The sequence below is a fragment of the Tympanuchus pallidicinctus genome, unplaced genomic scaffold (assembly GCF_026119805.1).
Source record: "Tympanuchus pallidicinctus isolate F22 unplaced genomic scaffold, pur_lepc_1.0 scaffold1, whole genome shotgun sequence".
In the NCBI taxonomy this organism is placed as follows: Eukaryota; Metazoa; Chordata; class Aves; order Galliformes; family Phasianidae; genus Tympanuchus; species Tympanuchus pallidicinctus.
In genome coordinates this window covers 27158244-27179519 of record NW_026294618.1, presented here as the reverse complement: position 1 = coordinate 27179519, position 21276 = coordinate 27158244, and the positions used below count along the sequence as shown (strand labels likewise).

Genomic DNA, 21276 nt, shown 5'->3' with positions numbered 1-21276 from the left:
AATCTAGTGTCCTAAACACCTTCATGACTCTACAATACGTTGTATTTGCATTGTGAAAGTAGCTTATCACCATGACTTTTAAAGTGGTAAGGACATTTTAAAAAAAATATTTTCAAAGCTAAAACAATTACAAAATAATTAAAAATGCCTATATTCAACAATAACATATAATTAAAACAGTTATTAAATACCAAAAAAATGCTGCTGATATCACATGCATAAAATTAATTTTTGGTGGTTATGATCTTTGTCATGAACAGGATAATTTTTAGTAGTACAGGTTGTTTTTTTGTTTTGTTTGTTTTTTCAATGGAAAAAAGAATGGATCACCTGCTCACATAGCTTTTTTCCTTTCTATTAGCGAATTCTCCAAATTTCAGTTATGAGCAACATTCAACTCATTTTTTCTACTACTAGGAGGACAGATTCAAAAAAAAAAAGCCTAGGCTGACTATAAATTTGAGTATGATATACTCCATCTTCATCTCGCTTTATCTGTCAAGATCTGTAGCTATGTGGTCCAGGATACTGGTTTATTCAATGTGAATTGTTTCCTACATGGATATTTTTACAAAAGGTAGGGCAGCAATATAATTTTTGTGAAAAATGCATGGTGACATTTATGATCCTAACATTGCCAATGCTGCTTCAAGTGAAGGAGTCTTCCATTTTTCAAATGATGAGGCAGTGAGATTCCAAATGATGAGACAGTGTGTTAGCCTAACTAACTCATCTTTTTTTTTTTTTTTTTATCCACCTTATTCATAGCACACACACAGATTATATATGAAGACTGAACTTTGAGAAGATACATTATTTCTAGTTCTTTCACAAGGCATTATAATAGTTATAATAGTTCAGCACAAACTGTTGAACAGTCAGTGTAATAGAGGTACTCTTTGTTTCGATTTACCTGAAGCACTGCCTAATCAATAGGTTCTAACAGACGGTGATGAAAAATATGGAGAATATCTCCTGAGTTTTGAAACATTATTATCATTATTGCAGACTTTAAGTGGTTTTCTGTCTGCTGCGCTTAACAAAAGCCAAGTACTAAAGTGAGTACTACTTATCTGCATCCTATGTAACTTGTAATTAATCGATTAACTGTATCAACTGCTGGCATATAATCTAGAAAAAAATGATGTGTTGAGGCACTGCAGCTGTATACTTTATAGCAAGTCAGCAATTTACTGACAGTGAATAGGATTAGTAAGATTTTTATTTTTTTTTCCTAGGAAAACAATGCAGAAAACAATCAAAAAGATCCAGGCTAACATATACTGTGGAGTTCAAGGAAATAATGAAAAAAAAAAAAAAAAAGAAAAAAAAGAAAAGTAGGCTAGACTGCCACTTTGTTTACAATGTTGCATTACGAAAAAAGGAAAAAACGAACAAACAAATCAAAAAAAATCAAAATAAAACAAACCAAACAACTATTTTTAATGAGTAAGTTATGCTTGATATAGATTGCACTGGCAGTACATTACAACTTGCATATTTGCTACTATGATTTTGACTAAACAAGTATTTGAACAGACCATAAAATTTTAAACAACATTGCTTTTGTTTTAAAATCCAGTTCTATTTTACCATAACTTTTAGAATCATAGAATAGCTCAGGTTGGAAAAGATCTTAAAGTTCATTGAGTCCAACCACAACCTAACCTTACTAACTCTAACAACCCACCACTAAATCATGTTCCTGAGCACCACATCCAACTGGATTTTAAACACATTCAGGGAGGGAGGGATTATAGTTTTTCCTGATATTCTAACTAAACCTCCCCTGGCGCAACTTCAGGCCATTTCTCCTCATCCTGTCACCTGTCACAAGTGAGAAGAGACCAATCCCACTCTTGCTGCAATGACCTTCCAGGTATTTGAAGAGGTTCCATCCACCAACACTAAATAAAATGAGATACCTTGTCTATTTTTGTATCTGGATCTTACATAGAGGTACAAGAAAAACAGAAGAAAAATTGATTCCTTACTAAATTCCAATGTATCAGCTGCAGCATCTTATAGAATCATAGAATCCTTAGAGTTGGAAGAGACCTCTGAAGGCCGTTTAGTCCAACCCCACTGCAATGAACAAGGATACCATAGTGAAAGCAGGTTGCCCAGGGTGTGATCCAGCCTGGCCTTGAAAGTCTCCAGAGATGGGGAATCTACTACATCAGTAGGCAACTTGATGCAGTGCCTCACTACTCTCACTGTAAAAGATTTTTTCTTTATATCTAACCTAATTCTACCCTCTTTTCTGTCCAAAGCAAAGTTTGTATGAGTAGAGAAACATCTTGATCTTCTCTTTCTTAGTCATTATAAACATGATTACTCCCACCTACTCTGAATGTCTCCATTGTTTGTATCTGTATATAGGTCCCTGTTTATTCTCATTCTCACTGTTACTTGTGTCAGAATAAGTTTGATAATTCTATGGTCCTGTTCAGAAATATAAACAGTGTTCTTAGTATAAACATGTAAGAAACACTATAATCCTTGTAAAAAAAATGACCTTTAAAGTGAATATTAAATTTCTTTTTTAATTATAATGCTTAGCTAGCTTAATGCTAAACTTCACTACTTTACAAAAAGTATCATAATATCTATCATGGTCCAAAATTGGTCTCTCCTAAGGATCACATCTGACCTCTTAAATACAAGTTTAGAAAAGGTCTACTGTTAAATTTCTGTAAGTACTTTGGTGGTGTCATAAGAATTCTTTGGGTGAGTTTTGATGTGTTTTATATAATACAGGCATGATTGTAGCTAGCCTTTACAAATACTTTTCGGCTTTCATATAGACTTCATTACAGCAAGAAAAGATAAAACATAATGAATAATCCCATTGAATGCAATGAAAATCTCTTCATCAAGAGAAGCTTCTTACATTCTTAATATAATTTTAGTCTGAGGAAGTAGACAATGGGAACTTTTGGAAAAGCATCACTTATTTCCAAAATATTGTCTTATTTAGGATTTCCTTCTACTTACAACAGGGTGCATGTTTAACATCAGTTTTAAAAACTATATGTTACTCTTTATCTTGACTGACTAAAGTAAAATGCTACTTCTAGTTAAGAAATACAATAAATATAATATAGTCTGCCTGCAATTTTTTAATCTGACGGGTTACAAAAGGCACATCTTACCTGTTGTGCATCTTCCCATTTCTCTTTATTTTCTTCATCTAAGAGGTTACTAATGATTTGAAAGAAGTTCTGAAAAGTGAATTAAATACAAGACAAAGTAAAATTACTTTCAATGACATAATTGTATCCTTAAGTCAAGATTGAGAAAGATTTCCTTTTTGTGTTACAGATGCATTTCTGCAATCTATTTTCTGTCACAGAAAGAGATGACATTAAAAAATATTAGACTGACAAAAATATACATATTTTACAGTTAATTATTCATTTCTGGCTGTATAATTATATTTCACACTACCACTTTATATAAAATAAGACCCATATTAAGCTTGCTCAACTTCTAAATGTGATGGTGTTTCGTTTTTAAATTGTTCTCCTTCCAGAAAATAGATTATTACATATTTTTCAAACAAAGTATGCCAAGAAAATAATTGGCCCAAAGTTACTGTTTTCTATTTGAAACAAGAAAATGATCTTTAAATGACCACAAACTACGGGTACAATTGGATTTCATTGCCAAATGCTGCCTGAGATCAGGTGCATCTTACTTTTTGCCTCTATGCTTTGACAGAAAAAGAATAATCCTCTTCTTTGACCTTAAAGTATCACTTTCTATTTCTGATTGTCCTATTGATTTTGTTGTAATTAAGCAAAGATAAAAGCAATAAATCACAATTTAAAAAAACATTCTCTTCCAAGTGTTTTTGCAAAACTGTTATTTCTGCTATTATTGGTTCTCTTTCCCAATTTTATTTTCATTTTGTTCATCCTTAAAAACAAATGGTTTGTGCAGACTCTGCTCTTCTAAGCTCTGTTTCATTTTTCCTGAGACTGACAAATTTGGCTATAGCCTGTCAATTACAATTTTTCTGTTCCTTCATAAAAGATACCTGAATCTTCCACTGACCTTAGCAGAATTGTATGATTAAGATCCTTGCAGCCTCTGAAAATTTGACACACTACTTCATGTTTATTGTTAGTTACAAGAAAGTATTAAAATTACCATTAATAGATGCATATAAAAAAGACACAAGTAAAACAACAGATGAGCAATAGTGAGTTTAAGATACACACTGTATTGATAATAAACCATTAATGATGTTTATGAGTCTGGTGACAAGAATGTCTTGCTTCTTAAGATCACTTTTATCTCTGTTTAAGTTCTATATTGAACTTAGTGCTATACTTAATGTTATACTTGTAGTAGCAGTGGAGGTGGCAATGTATGAGGGTTTTTCAGTCAGCAATATCAGTGTTTTGTGAATTAAACAAATATGGGTTTTAATGGCTTTGCTGCATTAATTATGAATATGTATGAGATGCACTCCAAAAAAATGTGACAGGGGAATACAGGGTGAAAAAACTTTCACCTCCTTTGACTACTCTTTTTCATTATATTAATGTTGTAAGAAGCAACACTGTTATTTACTAAAATGATTGACATCTTCAAAGGCCAAACTGTGGAAGCATTATGGATGTGATCTGATGATATTACTGCAGTAAACACTGGATCTCCTCATAGCATCAAGATCCTTCCTGTCATAGTAGAGTTACGTATTGCTGAGCTGACCATTATAGAAAAAGCTGTGACAACACAGAGCTAGGTTTTGAAGTTCTAAGTTTTTGCCAAGGCTTATCTAAAGATAATGCCAGTTACTGTCAGGAATGGACAATAATGTTTTTCTAATTTAATTTCCTGCCTTTCAATCTTTTTCTTTTTTAATACAATGGATGCAGTTCTCTACTCCAGTCCAAATTCTTTGACTCTTTATGCAGGCATAAAACTGTCATGAATCCTTTTGTATGGCTTCAGAAGAATTACTCCCCAGGAGGAATGAATGGATAGCCTTAAGTCACCTCCACTTTTGTACTTCTGCCTAGGAAGCGTGTGGGAGGTGGAAGCTGGGGGAAAAAAGCATTGGGCAATCCTGTTCACCTTTGATTGATATTATAGTCCTTGTGGTTAATACAAACAGAACTGTCACAGAATCGCAGAATGGTTTGGGTTAGAAAAGACCTAAAAATTTTACTCTTTATCTAGTGAAGAAAGTAGAATGGAATTAAAACAGCATATGCAGTTTCCTCAGTATTTTGAGCAAGATCATTTATTTTTCCCACTTTTGTCACGTACTTTGATGGTAGGCTAAAAAGTATGATAAAACATAAGAATAAAAGTGAAAATTAAAACAAAATATAATTTTCAGAGCGTGGTAATGTATGGCATAGATACCCTACATGTGGACATATGAGACTGATGTTATTCAATCGGGATTTCATTTTATATTATCAGAAATAAGTATCTTCATATATTTCTTGTACAAAAAGCATGCTTCATTCTGGTTTGTTTTTTCTTTTGAACATTTTACACTGGTTTTCAGAATTTCACCTAAGTTCACAATTTGTTCAGCTTTTCATTTTTTTCTCTTTGAAATTATGTGCATTTTTTTTTCCACCTGCAGATGGGATTTAACAATTCTGATATCCAGGCAGTTATTTCTTTAGTTTGAGAAAATATTCCTTATTTCTTTTATAATATCCCTTACCAGCTTTTGCCTTTTCATATTTCTTCACTTGATAATGATTAATTAAAAATTACTAAAACAGTACAAATAGTTTTCCTCAGTCAGTTCTGACAGAATATGTTTAAGAATATTGGCAAAAGTTCTACACAGCTAAACTGAATGGAACTTTTGGCATTTTCATTAGCAGGAAAAGGAAATAAAACTCTAATATATATAAATTCCAAATGGCCTGATCTGCTAAACCCATGAACAAAACTGTTCAAATCAAGCAGATTCTTAACGCTGTTTCCACCTAAGATTTCTATGGTGCCCTCAAACCGTGACAAAATCATATTGGACTGTGAGATTGTTCAATGCAGTAATTAAAATAACATTTTATAGTTAAATTTTGCTGAAGGTAGAAAAAGATATTGAACTTTATTTAATTAAAATTAAAAATAAAAATCCTAATGAGTGAACCGCATGAGAAAATGACCAGTTAAAATGTAGGTTGCTCTGAAAGTAATGTCTCCAATTTGTATCCATGAAATCTACAACACATGCAGAAAGAACAATAACAGTATTTGACATAACAAATAACCCTATTTTTCAACAGTCACCACCATTACCCAATTCACATGGATGATGGTAGAAATGCTGTTCATTTCCTAGTGTGACAGCTGTGCATGGCTATTCAGAACACGGCTTTTCTCTCACACCACTGTTGCCACTGCTGAAACAGACTACCTATCACCTAATTGTACTCACATCTACTTTTTGGTCTCCACAAATGTTCAAAAGAGTCAATGCATGCCAGTGGGTGCAATTTTTTTTCCACATGGAGGATTCAATGACACACCTTTGTTTTATATACACTTTCAGTCAGACACCATTTTGTCAGACTGCCCCTCTGCTGCCATCTATAAAAATGGCAATAAGACATAATAGAATATTGCTAGAAGGTACACCCTCAACTACCATATCACCAAAATTTGCTTCTGACACAGTGGGCCAACATAAGGAAATAGGAGGCATTACTTTCAAGGCATTTCTTTGGGAAACACAGATCAAAATACATAACTTTCAGCTAGCTTCAGGATAATGCAATAGACCTTAGTTTCATATGGAAGTTCTTTTTTCTATGTGGAAAATTATGTAAGAAAACTGAAAATGTAATAGCAAGCTCTTGAAGACTTAACTCTGGAAAAAATGGCTTTTCAAAGATACATACACATATATTTGCACACAGACATTCCAAGGTGTAGTTATGATCTGAGTTACTTTCACATAAGAAAAAACTTAAACATAAGTTGCATTAATACTTAATAATTAATTTATGAAATATCTTTTTTCCGTAAATATTATATACATTCACTTAAGTATACTTAAGGTCTTTGAAAAATTTCTAAAATTCCCAAATATGGATGCAATCAATATCCTAATCCATATTTCCTGTAAAATATTTATTTTATAAACACTGCACAACAATTCATCCAGTCCATTATGTAGAAATATTGTATTGTTATTTCTCATATAATGTTCATTTGTTTTTTTCATTAAATACAGCTGAATCTTTTTTATTTTAGGTGTGTATCTTAGTTTCACAGTAAACAATGTTTAGATCTATCTTTCAGAAATAATTTCCACATTGGTGCAAATATGTGACATTCAATGTATTGACATAAACTGCACCAGTTGAATCACTCTCTTCCAGTGCGTCTCTTACCTGTACTCCATCTGATGCTGGGATGTAACTTGCCCTTTTAAATGTGTCTGTAACATTTCTGAGAATTTCCACAGAAATCAGAAGGTCTCCTGCATAAAAGTTTTTCCTCTGTGTTAAATCCAATAGTGTCTTTGTTACCTGGGACATGCCATCACCAGCCAACATCCTCTGTCCCTTTGCGAGGTGCTCTTTAATCTGTACCAGAAGAACAAAACGAATATCAGAACCTACTTTACTGAGAAAAAAAAAGATATAATAAATTCAAAATACAACATAATATTAACTAATAAATCTATTATAATAAAGTTCATCCTGTTAAAGTGAAGACAAACAAGGAGTAGAGTATGATGACCACATTTTCCTTTATCAGAGAATCACAAATTTTATACTGAGAGATTTGTAGGTGTTCTATTTCACCTGTTTGCTTCTTCTAGGACACCAGCAACATCTCAAAATCCACATTCTTAAAGGAACCCAAAGGACTGGACTGTGACTTTAATCTACTGCTGTGCTGATGCAAGGAACTGCTCCAAAAGAGCAGATCCAATACTGACACTCAATAAACAACTAAGAGCTCTGAAAGGAGTAAATATTAAATATTTTGTATAGGTCACTCCATGGATACCCTTCACTTCTGACAGCTCAATTTACACAGTCAATACAAAAGTGAGATTTGGATGGTGCTCCCTTTTCTAATACTAGCAGCACAACTTGGAACAATCGTGTTAGTTTTTCAGGACATGCAAAGCTTAGAATTAGGATTTGCTCCAGTATAGCATCCAAGAGAGCTTATTTTAGCTATAGCCCACCAAGCAGACCAGTACAGGACAAGTGTTAAGAGCAATCCAAAATGCATATGCTGGTAATCATTGTCCTGATAAGAAACTGAACTTGTGGATCAGATCGCCTCTTAAAACTTAGTTCAGCTTTAGAAAACATGCATAGCATATCACAAAGATGTCACAAGATGCGCAAAGGCTGAAAAAGTGAGCATATTTTAAACATCTTTCTTTTAAATATACATAGCATTTTTTACTAGTTCTTCCAAATTGAAACTACATTAAATAAAAGTTAAATGACCTGAGATAGACAACAGCATAAGCAGGAGGGTTAAAGAAAAAGTTCTATTCAGGTGGCTACTAAAATGCCAATACCATCTCCTAAAATGCATCTTCAATTGATTTTAAGCCTGTCCCTGTTACTGACATCTGCAGGGGATCATAACTAAATTAATGTAGTGTAGTGGTGAAGTGCAAGGAAGAAGTTAAAGATCTTTGTCACTTACAAAACTCCCCAGCCATTTTGTGTGGGTATGTGTGGCTTCACTTACAAAAAAACCCACAACAAAACAATACAGAGAATGTAGTAAAAATAGTACACCGCTTAAAGGGTTCAAAATAATTTTCATGAAAATTTCCCATTAAAAATGTAATAATTTGCTGACATATATGATCTAAATAGCTTTTTTATTCATCATGTAGCATTGTACTTCAGTTACACTCTCAACTGGTCTTGATATGAATCATATACATGTAACACAGCTGGAGTAGGGCTAAGTGGCTAGGTTATGTCTACACTCTTAAGTCATCTCTACAGCAGGTGGGGATTGTTATGAACCACAAGAGTCAAGTCCACACCCTAAGAATACTTAAGACTTTGAACAACTATGAAACACTGGGTTTGCCTGGGATATACACATGCCTGTTGCAGGATGGACAAGCAATGGACACACTCTGAGCCATGAGTACAAAGGTACAAGCATCAATGTACAATCAAATATTTTCAAAAAAATCAGTGAGGAGAAATAAGCCTGTCACTTTCTTTTTTCTTTTTCTTTGACAAATTTTTCAGCAGAAATACCTCCCTCAGTCGTAAACCAACCATCTGAGCAAACAATCAGAAAAAAAGTAATTATACAGAAAATTTGCTTTCAGCAATTTTATTGTGTTGTTTTCATTCATTTTATGAGGCCTTCGAAGTAATGTTGAAGGAAAATTACTGTAACGAAAAAGGTATGACAATAGAAGAAAATTGAGTTAACTTTGTGGATAAATAGCATTATGAACTATTAATTTCTTGAAAGCAACAAAGAACTTTATTTGTGATTTATTTTCCCTTTGAAATCCTGCCATTTACCTTATCTTATCATGCACTGGGTCTGACAGGCAAACAAAAAGGTCAGTAACTACCACAGTAGAAGAATAGTGGAAGTTTTGCTGTAACTGTCTAGATGTTCACTAACCCCAGTGAAATTTCCAGCTTTTACTGTCTGTATCTTTGGTCAAGCACAAAGGACATACAGTATGAAAGACAGTCCATAAGGCAGAACCCCCAAATCTGACACATGCCTCAGGACATAACGTGAGAAGGTCTTAAGTGCAGAGAGAACAAAGAGGTTCTTTTAATTTCAGTAACAGCAGTAGTGATCAATCCTCATTAAAAACCCTGTTACACTTTTATGCCCATATTAAAAAAAAAAAAAAAAAAAAAAGATAGGAAAGATGTAGGAGTATTTAGCAGGCTGTTCCATACTGCATTATTTTGCTTCCTTTTCCTCCATCTGTATGAACACCATCCCCCAATTTGTTTTTCCACACTTCTGCTAGACTTTAAACTCATATTTTAATGATGGTAAGAGACAATTTATTGTTGGTTTTGGATTATGGATTGCACACAGAAATCTTGGTGGTTTCAGCTGCATTTTGGATGCAAATAATAAATTAAACATTCCTGTGTTTGACTGTTCTCTAAGCGTTTGAGCAAGCGAAACTGTGTAAAGATCTGTTTTCAGTGAAGAATTTTACAGATCTCCAGCAGTAGAAATGGGAGTTATACTACGCTCTTCAGTTCTTTCAGCATGACATTTTGATTGTTTTTGGACATGGTGGTAAATGTGGTCTAACAAGTCACCATAGTACCACAAAAGTAAATTATTACATCTACTTCAAAAGTCGCAATGGTTGTGCTGCAGGTGATTCAAACTACCTAAGACTAATGGACTCTTAAAATTACAGCTCAATCTGGGAATGTTTTAAGTTTTACCCAGAAAGCTCAGCTTCCAATAAAAGTGTGACAACTTTTCCTTGGGTCACACCACTTGTACACTTTGCACATCTTTTAACTTCTCAGGTTCCAACCTTGAAGTTTCCTCTTCTGATCCTTAACTACCTTTTCTGAACCTTCTATTCTAGCAGCATATCCTTACAAGTAGGACAAAGTAGTTTGAAAAACAAAGAACAAAAAAGGTACATTGTGTTTAGATAGGGAAAAAGACTGAAAATTAGAGTCAATTAATGGAAAGATTGTTTATAGCCAGGAAAAAAACAGAATAGACAGGTAAACTCCCTTGTAGTATCAGCTCATGGACACAAGTTTAAAATCACAGGCCTTACACTCAGTTGATGTAAACTGGTGTAGCACTATTAAAGCAAATGTCCAAAATAATAAGAGTTGGAAGTGTTGTCTCTTGGATTAGTTGCAGATCTACAAGTGTATTTCAGTGTGAAAATACAGTATTTCCTAATCAGCGGTTGTCATAATGACTTTGTCACTGTATTTCTTATTTTTTATGCTATGGTCATTGTGATATTATGCATTCTCAATGGAAGATAATTTTGGTCACCACTGTAGGACCTTGTAGCTGTCTGTGAAGGTCATTTTTTAGTGGTCTTACAGGCAGGATCATTAAAAATAAAGTTTATGAGCCGAGAGATAGTGAAATGAAGCAGCTGTTAAAGTGATACTTCAATTGTCAGTCCAACCTCTAGCTGCCTGCAGTATATGCTATATATTTGAAAAATTACTGAAATGTTTAACTGGACTTTGACTCAGGGTCCAGCTGTCTTTATCCCCTGATTTATTAGAAAGTATGTCCCAATAAAAATGTCTTTTCACAATGTCAGAGCTACTACGCCCCTGGCTTCAGATTATAAATTTATTACTGCATCACAACTATTGCAAACAAATAGCTTGATGGAGTCTGAAAGGATAGAAAACAGTGTACCCTCAAGAAACCCATAAAAGATTCAAAAGAATGATTAAGCTGAATAGTAATTACGTCATCTTGTTTTAAAGTTATTTTTAATGTGATGTTGTAATCATGGATTGGAATTACTAAAAAGTCATTATAGTTTTATGATAGAAAGAATATAAGAACTCAGGTTAGGAAGCCTTAGACAGAAGTGAGGAAAAATATTGTGAAATAAAAATACTGTGAAATAAAAATATGACTTGAAATTGCTCATAATCTGCAAATCACTTTGCTTTGTGCCTCCACAATCCAACACTAATATTTTATAAAATATTTTTCACGAAGAACTTAACACATGGAAAATGCAAGAATTTTTGGATCACCTGTAAAAGTCACCTGAATTACTAAAAAAAAAAAAAAAAAGTTATTGAGAATGTAAGTTCCTCTAGGAAACAGCTCACAGTTCCTGAAATCTTATCTTAAACACTCAGAATCATGTTACCTAGCCTCTATGCCCACTAATCTTCGAGCTTGAATTCTGCACTGAATATTAAGTAATGATTTTACATTGAAGTTATATTAACAACATTGAGACCTGTGTGTTCAAAGAGAGGCACATAAATAAAAAAAGGCAGAAGATATATTTTTGGCAGCTAAAATATTTCCACAGGCACAATCCTGAACTGAACTCATGCAGCATGCTGATATGTAAACTATAACATGAAGTCACTGTGAGAAAGCTCCCCCTTCTGTATTTGAGGAATATATAGTTACAGGGTGTGCAGACAGTTCCTTAACTATTTCAGAACACAAAATCTAGAAGTTTCATTTACTTTTCCTTAACATATATACATATAATTTTAAGGCTGTTTCACTGTACAAGAATTCCATTTCACACAAGTTTTAAAAGAAATAGTGTGTGGTATAATGATAAAGGTATGCATCTTCAAATATACATCTGAACACTTATAACCTGATTTTATATGAATCTTTTCCACCTCTATCCATACATTCAGCATTTTATGATGGAATTTTCTAAAGCAATAAAAAGCATTTTCCTACTTTGGCATTAGTGAAATTAGTTGGTAGTCTCAATCTAACAGATAAATAAATAAACAGTTTCTGAAGAGAGGAAAAAATAATTGGTATACGCTGTGTCAACTAAGATTAAAGATATATATTAAGGAGAATTTCTCAACAGAAAAGGAAATGATGCATCATATTTCACCTGAAGATACTGTGCACACTTAGGGCCTTAATAACGATCAAGAATAACAAAAAGCTGAAATAAAGTAAGTATAATTGATTCTGAGAGGAAAGACTTCGGTCTGGAAGACCTCATGAATTGCCTTTCTTTCCTATAACTCTGTCAGATGTCCCTGCAAATAATTTGAATAGCAACCTATCAAAAGTAGAACCCTGTGATTTAAGGAACTTACTCCTAATTTACATTAAGGAAATTAAGAATTGTTTTATTGTACAGAAACAATTGTCCACTCACATAGACTTCCAGTATTTTTAGGCAAAATATTCATCAAAGCAGTAATTTATCTATTCATTTATTTACTCTTTTTAGAGAGAAAAAGAACAACCTTAACAGCAGAGAACCTGTGCTCTTCTAGACCCTGACCTTATGCATCTCTGCACAAATGTCAGAGAACTGTATGTATTCCCCTGTATATGGTGAGGCATATTGACAAATTCATGAAAAAAATAATCTATCATATATGGCAATCTAATGCATTATAAGATCAAGAATGTGAACAGTTTAGAGGTGCTTGGCTCTGTCTGTGCTTTCTTTTTTTATCACTTTCTCTTGCAAGAATTTCCATTATATTGAGATCTTTTTCCACTTTAACTGATTCTATATTTTTTTTTTATTGTCAATGTCAATACTGTCAATTATTCTAATCTAACTAAAATTACTAAACAGGTATCAGAGAAAGCCATTATAAAATTTCAGTATTTTAATTTTTTCATGGATTTAATATATCTAAATAGGAGGGGTATAAAATTGCTCTTTACTAGAGTGACAAATGGATTTAGAGATGAGGAATGAATAGTCATTTAAACTGATGACTTCTTTAGGTTGTACATTTTGCTTTTATTGATTACCGTGTTTGTTGACCAGGATTTGCATTATTATTTTATGAAGTACTGTTATTAAATGCTCCAATTATCTTTGATTAAATCCCGCTCACGTTGACTTGCTGTGTGAAAAAGCTTGTTCTTATTATTGTTGTTTCCTTTTTTAACCAGAGGGAATGTCTTCCAGAATTGTGTTATCTATGTGTAATGCAATATGACAAGAGCAAGAGTTTAGAGGAAAAAAAAACGATGAGTCTGAGAGGCTTGTTTTCATTTTATGACAGACATAACATTGCTTGAGGAAAAGTTTCCTGGCTCCCCATATTGACTGAATGGGAGGTCACAAAGGTACATGCTACAAATGACCTCTCTCTTTTTTTGTAGTATGTGGCCATTCTGTTTAATTCTGTTGTAACATAAAGCTCTGCTTAATTGATGCACTTTATATGTTTATTTGAATTTGTATTTCTGCAGAGTTATTTGAATCATACTTCTGTTTGAAGGACAAATCAGAATTGTTCTTTCAAGCAGAATAGCACTAGAAGAGAGCCCTAAACTCTGCATGGGAGCCCTGCATTAAGTAATGGGCCATAAAATTTTCTGTTGTGTCTCACAAGCTTAACAAATCTGTGTTTAAATATAGTGGAGAATGCAATAAATGAAGTAATGGAGCAAATAAGGCAGAGGGATGACTGTAGAAGTGTAAGAATGGTGTTTTACAGCTATTCATCTACACAGAATCCTGCAGTCACTCTGAGAGTTGAGTTGGAATGAGGGTTCCTGCCTGCAGATTTAAAGGAAAAATTAGATTAATTCTTTCTTTATTGAGTCCCTACAGGGCCTTCATCCCTTGTTTTCTTTCTGGCCATACCCTAGTGGAATTCACCTGTTGGCTGCAATGTTGGCTGGTGAGGAATATCAATGTGACTGGGGAGAACTCAGCTGCTCACTACTGCAGCAGACCTCTCCATAAAACAGCAGCAGCAGCAGGAGCATCAGCATTCGTGAGAGCAAGTATAATTTAACACAGATTATTCGTTCATAAACCAGATGCTGAAAGATGATTGAGGATGCTGAGATGACAGTGGGCACTTTTATTTGAATTTAACAACTGGGATTGTTTTTATATTAGAAAGCAGATAGTCAAAAGCAGAAAGGAAGATAAACAACATATTCAAATTGAATTAAAATGTGATATGCTTATGCAGAACAGAAGGAAAATATTTTCTCCCACTGTATAGCATCTCCTGGCTTCGGATATATGTGTCTGTTGAGTTCAAGCAGTAAATTTCATGTACAGAGAATGCACTGTGATAGCTTTAAAGATATTTTCTTCTCATCCTAACTGCTGGTTTCTGGTACCTATTTTGATACAGTCAGTTATGAAAAGAGTAACCATTCACTTGGGATGGAGTAGATTTGGCAAAATGTGCATTTATTTACAAAAAGTGAAACAGATCTGTTAAGAGACTGAGAAAGGCATATTAACTTTAAAGAATGGTGTTGAAACACAAAAATCAAAACTGTCTGTGCAATAAGTTTGGTAGAGCAGGCATAGATTTCCCACAATCAAATGAGTGATTTTACCATCAAGCAATCAACCAACTGAATTGTTATTGACTTTTTTAGAAGTTTTTTTTCTTCTTCTAATGCAGAATTGGAAAATGTGAGTAAGGCAGGGGAAGAGTGCTGCCTGCCACAATCACTCAATCAGTTGCTTTGTGATGAGAGAAAATAGAAAAATAGTTTGTCATTTTCATGTAAAGTTATGCAGGTGACAAGACAGAGCTGACTCTAGTAGATTCTGGGCTTACAAGGGAGACAAGGCAAGGAAAGTAAACAATTAACTCCCCTTCTCAAATGCTTTGAAGGAGAGAAGATGAAGAGAGCTGGCATGCAGCAATAGGGTAGACTGAGGTAAATGGATAACGTTGTTACTTTTGTCTATGTATTCAAATCTACAAAACTAATCCTGCCTGCTTTGCTCTGCAGCTATATAAAAACAAATGAAGCACTAATCCAGCAAAAAGAATTAGTACATTTTTAGTATTAAACCTTTGATTTCCAAGTCATTTCACTGAGAAGGACAGACTGAAATACTGTCTTTGTAGTATAATTTGGAAAAACAACGTGTCTAATGAATTGCAGCTGAGATAATCACTATTCACCTTAGAGTTCTTTTTATCAAATCATATTTTAGTTAAGATCCCAGAAAATTGTGAATAACTGTTGTTGAAAGAGAGGAAACAATTACATTATGAACTAGAAGTAATATTTTTATGGCAATAGTGTCATTTTGTTATGCAAAAGTTCACCTGCAAAAGTTCCCATACTTCATAAGTGTTAATGTCTTAATGCTAGTGTGATATTTCATATGGAGATTTCTTCTTCCTAAATCTTTACAATTAAGAGTGTTTTGTTTTGTTTTGTTTTGTTTTTGTTTGTTTTTTGTTTTGTTTCTTTTTTTTTTCTGATAGAAAAGAAGCCAGTTTGGCATGAATGCATGTCTGATTTAGGGGTTATGTTGCTCAAACTGGCAGAAATTAGTACCTTATTTTCATCTAAGCAACTGAACATAGGTTTTCTAATAATATTAAAGATGATTTTATTTATGAGTATACTACAAATCTCTTATGAATTGGAGTGTCCAAAAGCCATCATAGGAAGTCTCACTCTAGGTACAAGTGTGTGGCAAGGCAGTGATGCATTAATAATATCATTTAAGCAGATCCCTCAAAAACTTAGTGAAAATAAGTAAGTCTTACTTGAGGCATTTCAACCACTCTTTTATCTCAACTATCTTTTTTTTTTCTACTATCCTAAGTAGGCTTTTGAACTCTTAACCACTGATTTTATTTTTGGTCTTGCGTGCACTCACATCCAGTTGTGGATTCAACAATAGCTGAATTTCTTGTTGTCAGCAAAGATTTTACACTGTTTGTATAAAGGAAGTTAAGAAAGAAAAAGAATAACATCAGCAGAGAGCATGAAATTTCTCAGTAGATTCAATCCACTTGAAATGTACTGGTTTAATGCCACTGATTCAAAACACCCAGAACTCACAATTAGATTATTTCGTTGACTAGTACAGTGAAAAAAAGAGAAAAAAAGAAAGGACTGAAACTTGAAAGAAGATGGGAATTGAGAACTGCAAAAACCCTACCACCACTACCACCAATAACAAAGCACGTGAAGAATGCATTCTCAATTGAATTACTTTCTATACTGAAGACTAGATGTCTTTCTATGAAAAATGCTTTGATTCAAAAAAAGGTTGCACGAGAAGTCAAGTATTCACAATGCTCATTTCCTAGAACTAAGTTCTATAAAACAGATCAAAACAGAAATTGTTGAAACAAGAAAAATGAGTAGCTTACTGAAGTACACAGGAAGTTCTAGAAAGGAAGTAAATGCAAAAAAAAAATTTACTTGGAATTTGATCTGTCACTAATTATCAATTACACAGCTCAAGTGGCTAGATTCTGACAGCCTAAATACACCTACGTAGCATGGCTTTTGCTTTAACTTTGTGCTACAAGGAGACATAAAGCCTTTTGATTCAGTTTATGTTTTCTCACAGTGTTTTTAAATCTGACTTGACAATGTATTCAGTCAGTGGAGTTATATAAAGTTTGATCTACTTATAAAATTTCAGGGATTCAGAATATCACTGTAGAACATTTTGGAGACATCTTTCTTTTATGAAAACATATAAAATAAAATATTAGCTCCAATTAACAAAGTAGTATTTCAACCAAACAATATTAAGTAAAATAATTATCCCAGATCAAAGAAAGATAATAAGCAATGAGGAGAATACTTACTAGTCCAATACAGTCTAAGATTGGGTGATTAGATCATTGTCTAATCTGCTTTCTACATATAAAATATATTCCTTAAGGCAACTAAAATGTGTTAGTTGACCAAAGGATTTCAATTTAACCTTTGTAAAGGTAGAAACAGAGAATAGCATTTAACAAGGTCCTTAACTTATTCTATGGAAAAATTCATTTGGTAAAATGCACAAATAGTCTCTAGAAACAAGCAAAACAAAAAGCAAACAAAAATGTTTATCTCACAGAAAGAACAAAACTTCTGGACTCTAAAAAAATCGTAGACTTAGAGAAATCAGAGGAATTCATTCCTGTCAGATAAAGTCTAGTGTGACCGTATATGTGACTATGAACAACACAGAAGGAACTTAAGAAAGGATATCCTCTGCCACTAGATCTTAGCCATCTAACTTCACATTCATTCATAATAAAACAAATACTTTTAATTCTTTCTTTGTTTTAACCAGCACTTTCTCAAGAACACATTTAAAAAACTGTGCATCAATGGGCAAAATACTCCTTAGCTGCACAAAACATTGGTAAGAGTCTTGAAACTTGATTATGAAAACACTTGATTAGGAGCGTTTTCATATTGCAAAGCAGCACTTACTGCAAACACACTAGAAGTACCCAAGAAATTCAGAAGAAAAAAAAAGTCTGATATATAATCTGTGATGCTTTCTTTTCTGTTCATTAAGCTATTGCTTGATCCCCTAGGTCACATGATTAAAATAGGCAATTCATACCTATTTATCATTTTGCATTTTCCACTTATAGTGTCTTAGTAAGAATAATCCTAATTGGATTATTTAAATGTTATTATTAGAGCTAACTAAATAATTTACAAAGGGTTTATTTCATGGATTTGGGCATTTTTGTCCCTTAATTTGCTCAGTGAATAATTTTTTCATATTAGTCAACCAGCTGTATAAGCTAGTCAAACATCATTTGTTAAATTCATGTGATGACTGATTTCTACCAACTGTTGGATAAATTATTCATGACTAATTGATTCTCTTATTCAAAGAGATCTAATTATTATTCCCAGTTTTAAAAGAGACCTGTGTTTCATAGCACACAAGATAAAATAAAGTAACAAAAATATAGGGAGTATATTTTTGTTATAACTGAGCTACTTTAACCACTTGACTGCCTTTACTCAAGCTCCTACACCTCGATGGTGGACAGCATGCCCTCCTGTGCTTCAAGCTGACTGCCAGTCTTCACACCATGAGTGAAACCATTCCCCTTCCCAGTTCTGTCAGGTTCCACTGTAAATTCTTCTCTTCACAGATCCTGCTGTCATATTCTTACCATACCAGAGGTATTCTGTGCTGTGCTATGAAGAGACATCAACATTAAGAAGAAAATTGTGTAGGCACAAGTTTAGAAGACAAGAAAACGTTTCTTCTGTTTAATCTGTCTGCTTAAATTTTTCATTCACACAAAACAGGGTTGTAGTTGAGGCTGATCTCAAGAATATGTTGAGGATATATATTAGGTAAAGATTTTGAATTTCTCTGAAACTGCTATAATAGAAAATTAAATGCACTATTGTTGTGATTTAACCCCAGTTGACAGCTAAGCACCACATAGATGTACACACACTTCCCAATAGAGAAAGAAAATCATGAAAAACAAGTGATGCAAAATGCAAATGCTCACCATCAGCTGACCAATGTTCAAACTGTCCCCCACTAGCAGAAGCCCTGGCAAGCTTTTCCCCCAGTTTTTATTGCAGAGCACAACGTCACATGGTGTGAAGAAAACCCTTTGGTCAGTTTGGGCCAGTTGTGCATATCCAGCCCCACCTTTCCAAGAAACAAAAAGACCTTGACACTGTGTAAGCACTGCTCAGCAACAACTAAAACATTATAGTGTAACCAATACTGTTTCCATTAAAAATCCCAAAATAGCATAGTACTACTATGAAGAAAAGTATCTCAGCCTAACTCTGCACAAATAACCATATATTTATCAAAGAAATACTCATATAAGTAGACAGTTCCATTTAAACAGTGGAAATCCCTGTCTTCTTCTCATATATTCAAAATGCCAGAATGTGCCTGTTCTGAGTAGAGCAGTAATTCTGCCTGACATATTCTACAAGTGGTTGGAAAAGGAGCCAAATTATTTATGGAGCTGATTCTTATGAACAAAATATATTATCTTTAGCATTATGAGTACATTTTTAACTTTATTGACAGTTCATGAAAATATAGTGCCATTTTTCTTTGATTTATATAGCTACCATATTACTCTCCATACAAGTCTCAAGTCAAGATAAAGTACCTGCAGTGCAGTTGAGTTTTTCCTAGTTAAATGGTGCTTATTATGGATTGAAATCTGTCCTATATCACTTTTAGGAGAGTAAAGGAGAAAATAAAGTAAAAATAGGTAACTCTCTGCATGAGAAAGTGCACCTATATTGTAGCTATATACAGTATATATATCTGTTCTTATATTAAGGAAATAAAACTACAGTGTCAATCAGATGTGGTGATGAAAAATTTTACACAATAGCAAAAAATATCGTTTACCATGGACATCTGTTCTAAAATAGTTGTTTGTAGGAAAATGTTTTCTTTAGGAAGAAAGTAAAAAAAAACTTATTGATGTTAGAGGGACAGTCTATGAATTTACACTGCACTGTTTTTGCTTTGTGTGAATTCGCAATTCAATTGGAGTAACAGGAGCCACTGGAGTCACAATTTCATAGAAACATAGAATGGCTTAGGTTGGAAGGGACCTTAAAGATCACACTAGTTCTAACTGCCTGCCGTGGGCAGACTTGACAATGGCTAAATCAGGCTGCCCAGGGCCCCATCCAACCTGGACTTGAATGCCTCCAGGGATGGGACATCCACAGCTTCTTTGGGCAACATGTTCCTGTGTTGCATCACACTCTGAGTAAAAATTTTTCTCCTAATACCTAATCTAAATCTCTCCTCCTTTAATTCAAAGCTATTTCCTCTTCCTATTGCTATAATACTCAATAAAAAATTGGTCTCCTTCCTGTTTATAAACTCCCATCAAGTATTAGAAGGCTGCAATGAGGTCTCCCTGGAGCTTCCCCAAGCTAAACAAGCCCAGTTTCTTTGTTACTGTTCTTTTGTCTCTTTGTTAGTGGGGAGCTTAGAAATAAACACAGATGTGGTCTGATAGACACACAAAGTTCTGAAATTCTCTACCCACAGCCCAAACTGGTAAGTATGAAGTGTTTTTACTATAAATATCAAATAAATGTAGATAATAAGAACCTCAAGAATATTGTCTACACTTGAGGCCAACAAACGCAGCCAGCTTGTATCCCCCAGGCTAAACTCTCCTTTAATTCACTGAGACAAAGATGATTTTACTGCCTGCTGGGAATGGTTGCTCTGCTACGTTGCCTTCTAAGTGCTGCCAGTGTGGTCTTAAATCATGTCAGGGGGTGTCCTAACAGACACTATATTATACAGCGTAGATGGATAGCACTGAAGCTTGGATGCTCATCTTTACTTATTTACAATATTTACTTATTTACTACAATAATTTTAAGTGTCTAGTTCACAATCTGTGCAGACAAGTCAGCAAGTGCTGTAATCAAAGCACTATTATTTAGCTCCCATCATATGCTATGTTCTTCCTCATGGTGCATTTGCTTGGACATAGGACTGTGAATTCAGGTCTATAATTTTTGTTTGGAGGGAAAAGAGACAATGAACTGTTTACATTCCTTCAGGCAGGTATGCCATTAGCATACAATATATTGTCTGTATGATATATATATCAAGTGCTTCAAATGAACTTCAGAAATATCATATTTGAAGATTATACACCTATTTTTTACTTTATGTGTTTCACATAAGAAATCCAAGCATTTTAGGTCGGACTCACATTTTATGGGAACCTTCAGAAAACTGAGTGCCAATCCCACTATTCTTGGTCTGACTTAGCAAAATAACAATATTTGTGAGCACACTGAGGCATCTCATAAATTCTTCCACAAGCACATATACTTACT

At 33.8% G+C, this 21276-nt stretch overlaps 1 protein-coding gene across 9 annotated transcripts in view; it reads right to left on the bottom strand.

Moving 5' to 3' along the window:
* Window positions 1-21276, bottom strand: part of ADGRB3 (adhesion G protein-coupled receptor B3) — a 458265-nt gene that overhangs the window by 228065 nt on the left and 208924 nt on the right. For all 9 annotated transcript variants that reach the window (XM_052690794.1, XM_052690547.1, XM_052690635.1 and 6 more), the window contains 2 exons: window positions 7380-7574; window positions 3156-3224 (listed from right to left, as the gene is read on the bottom strand). In XM_052690794.1, coding sequence (XP_052546754.1) covers window positions 3156-3224; window positions 7380-7574 — 264 coding nt within the window. The remainder of the gene's footprint in view (window positions 1-3155; window positions 3225-7379; window positions 7575-21276) is intronic.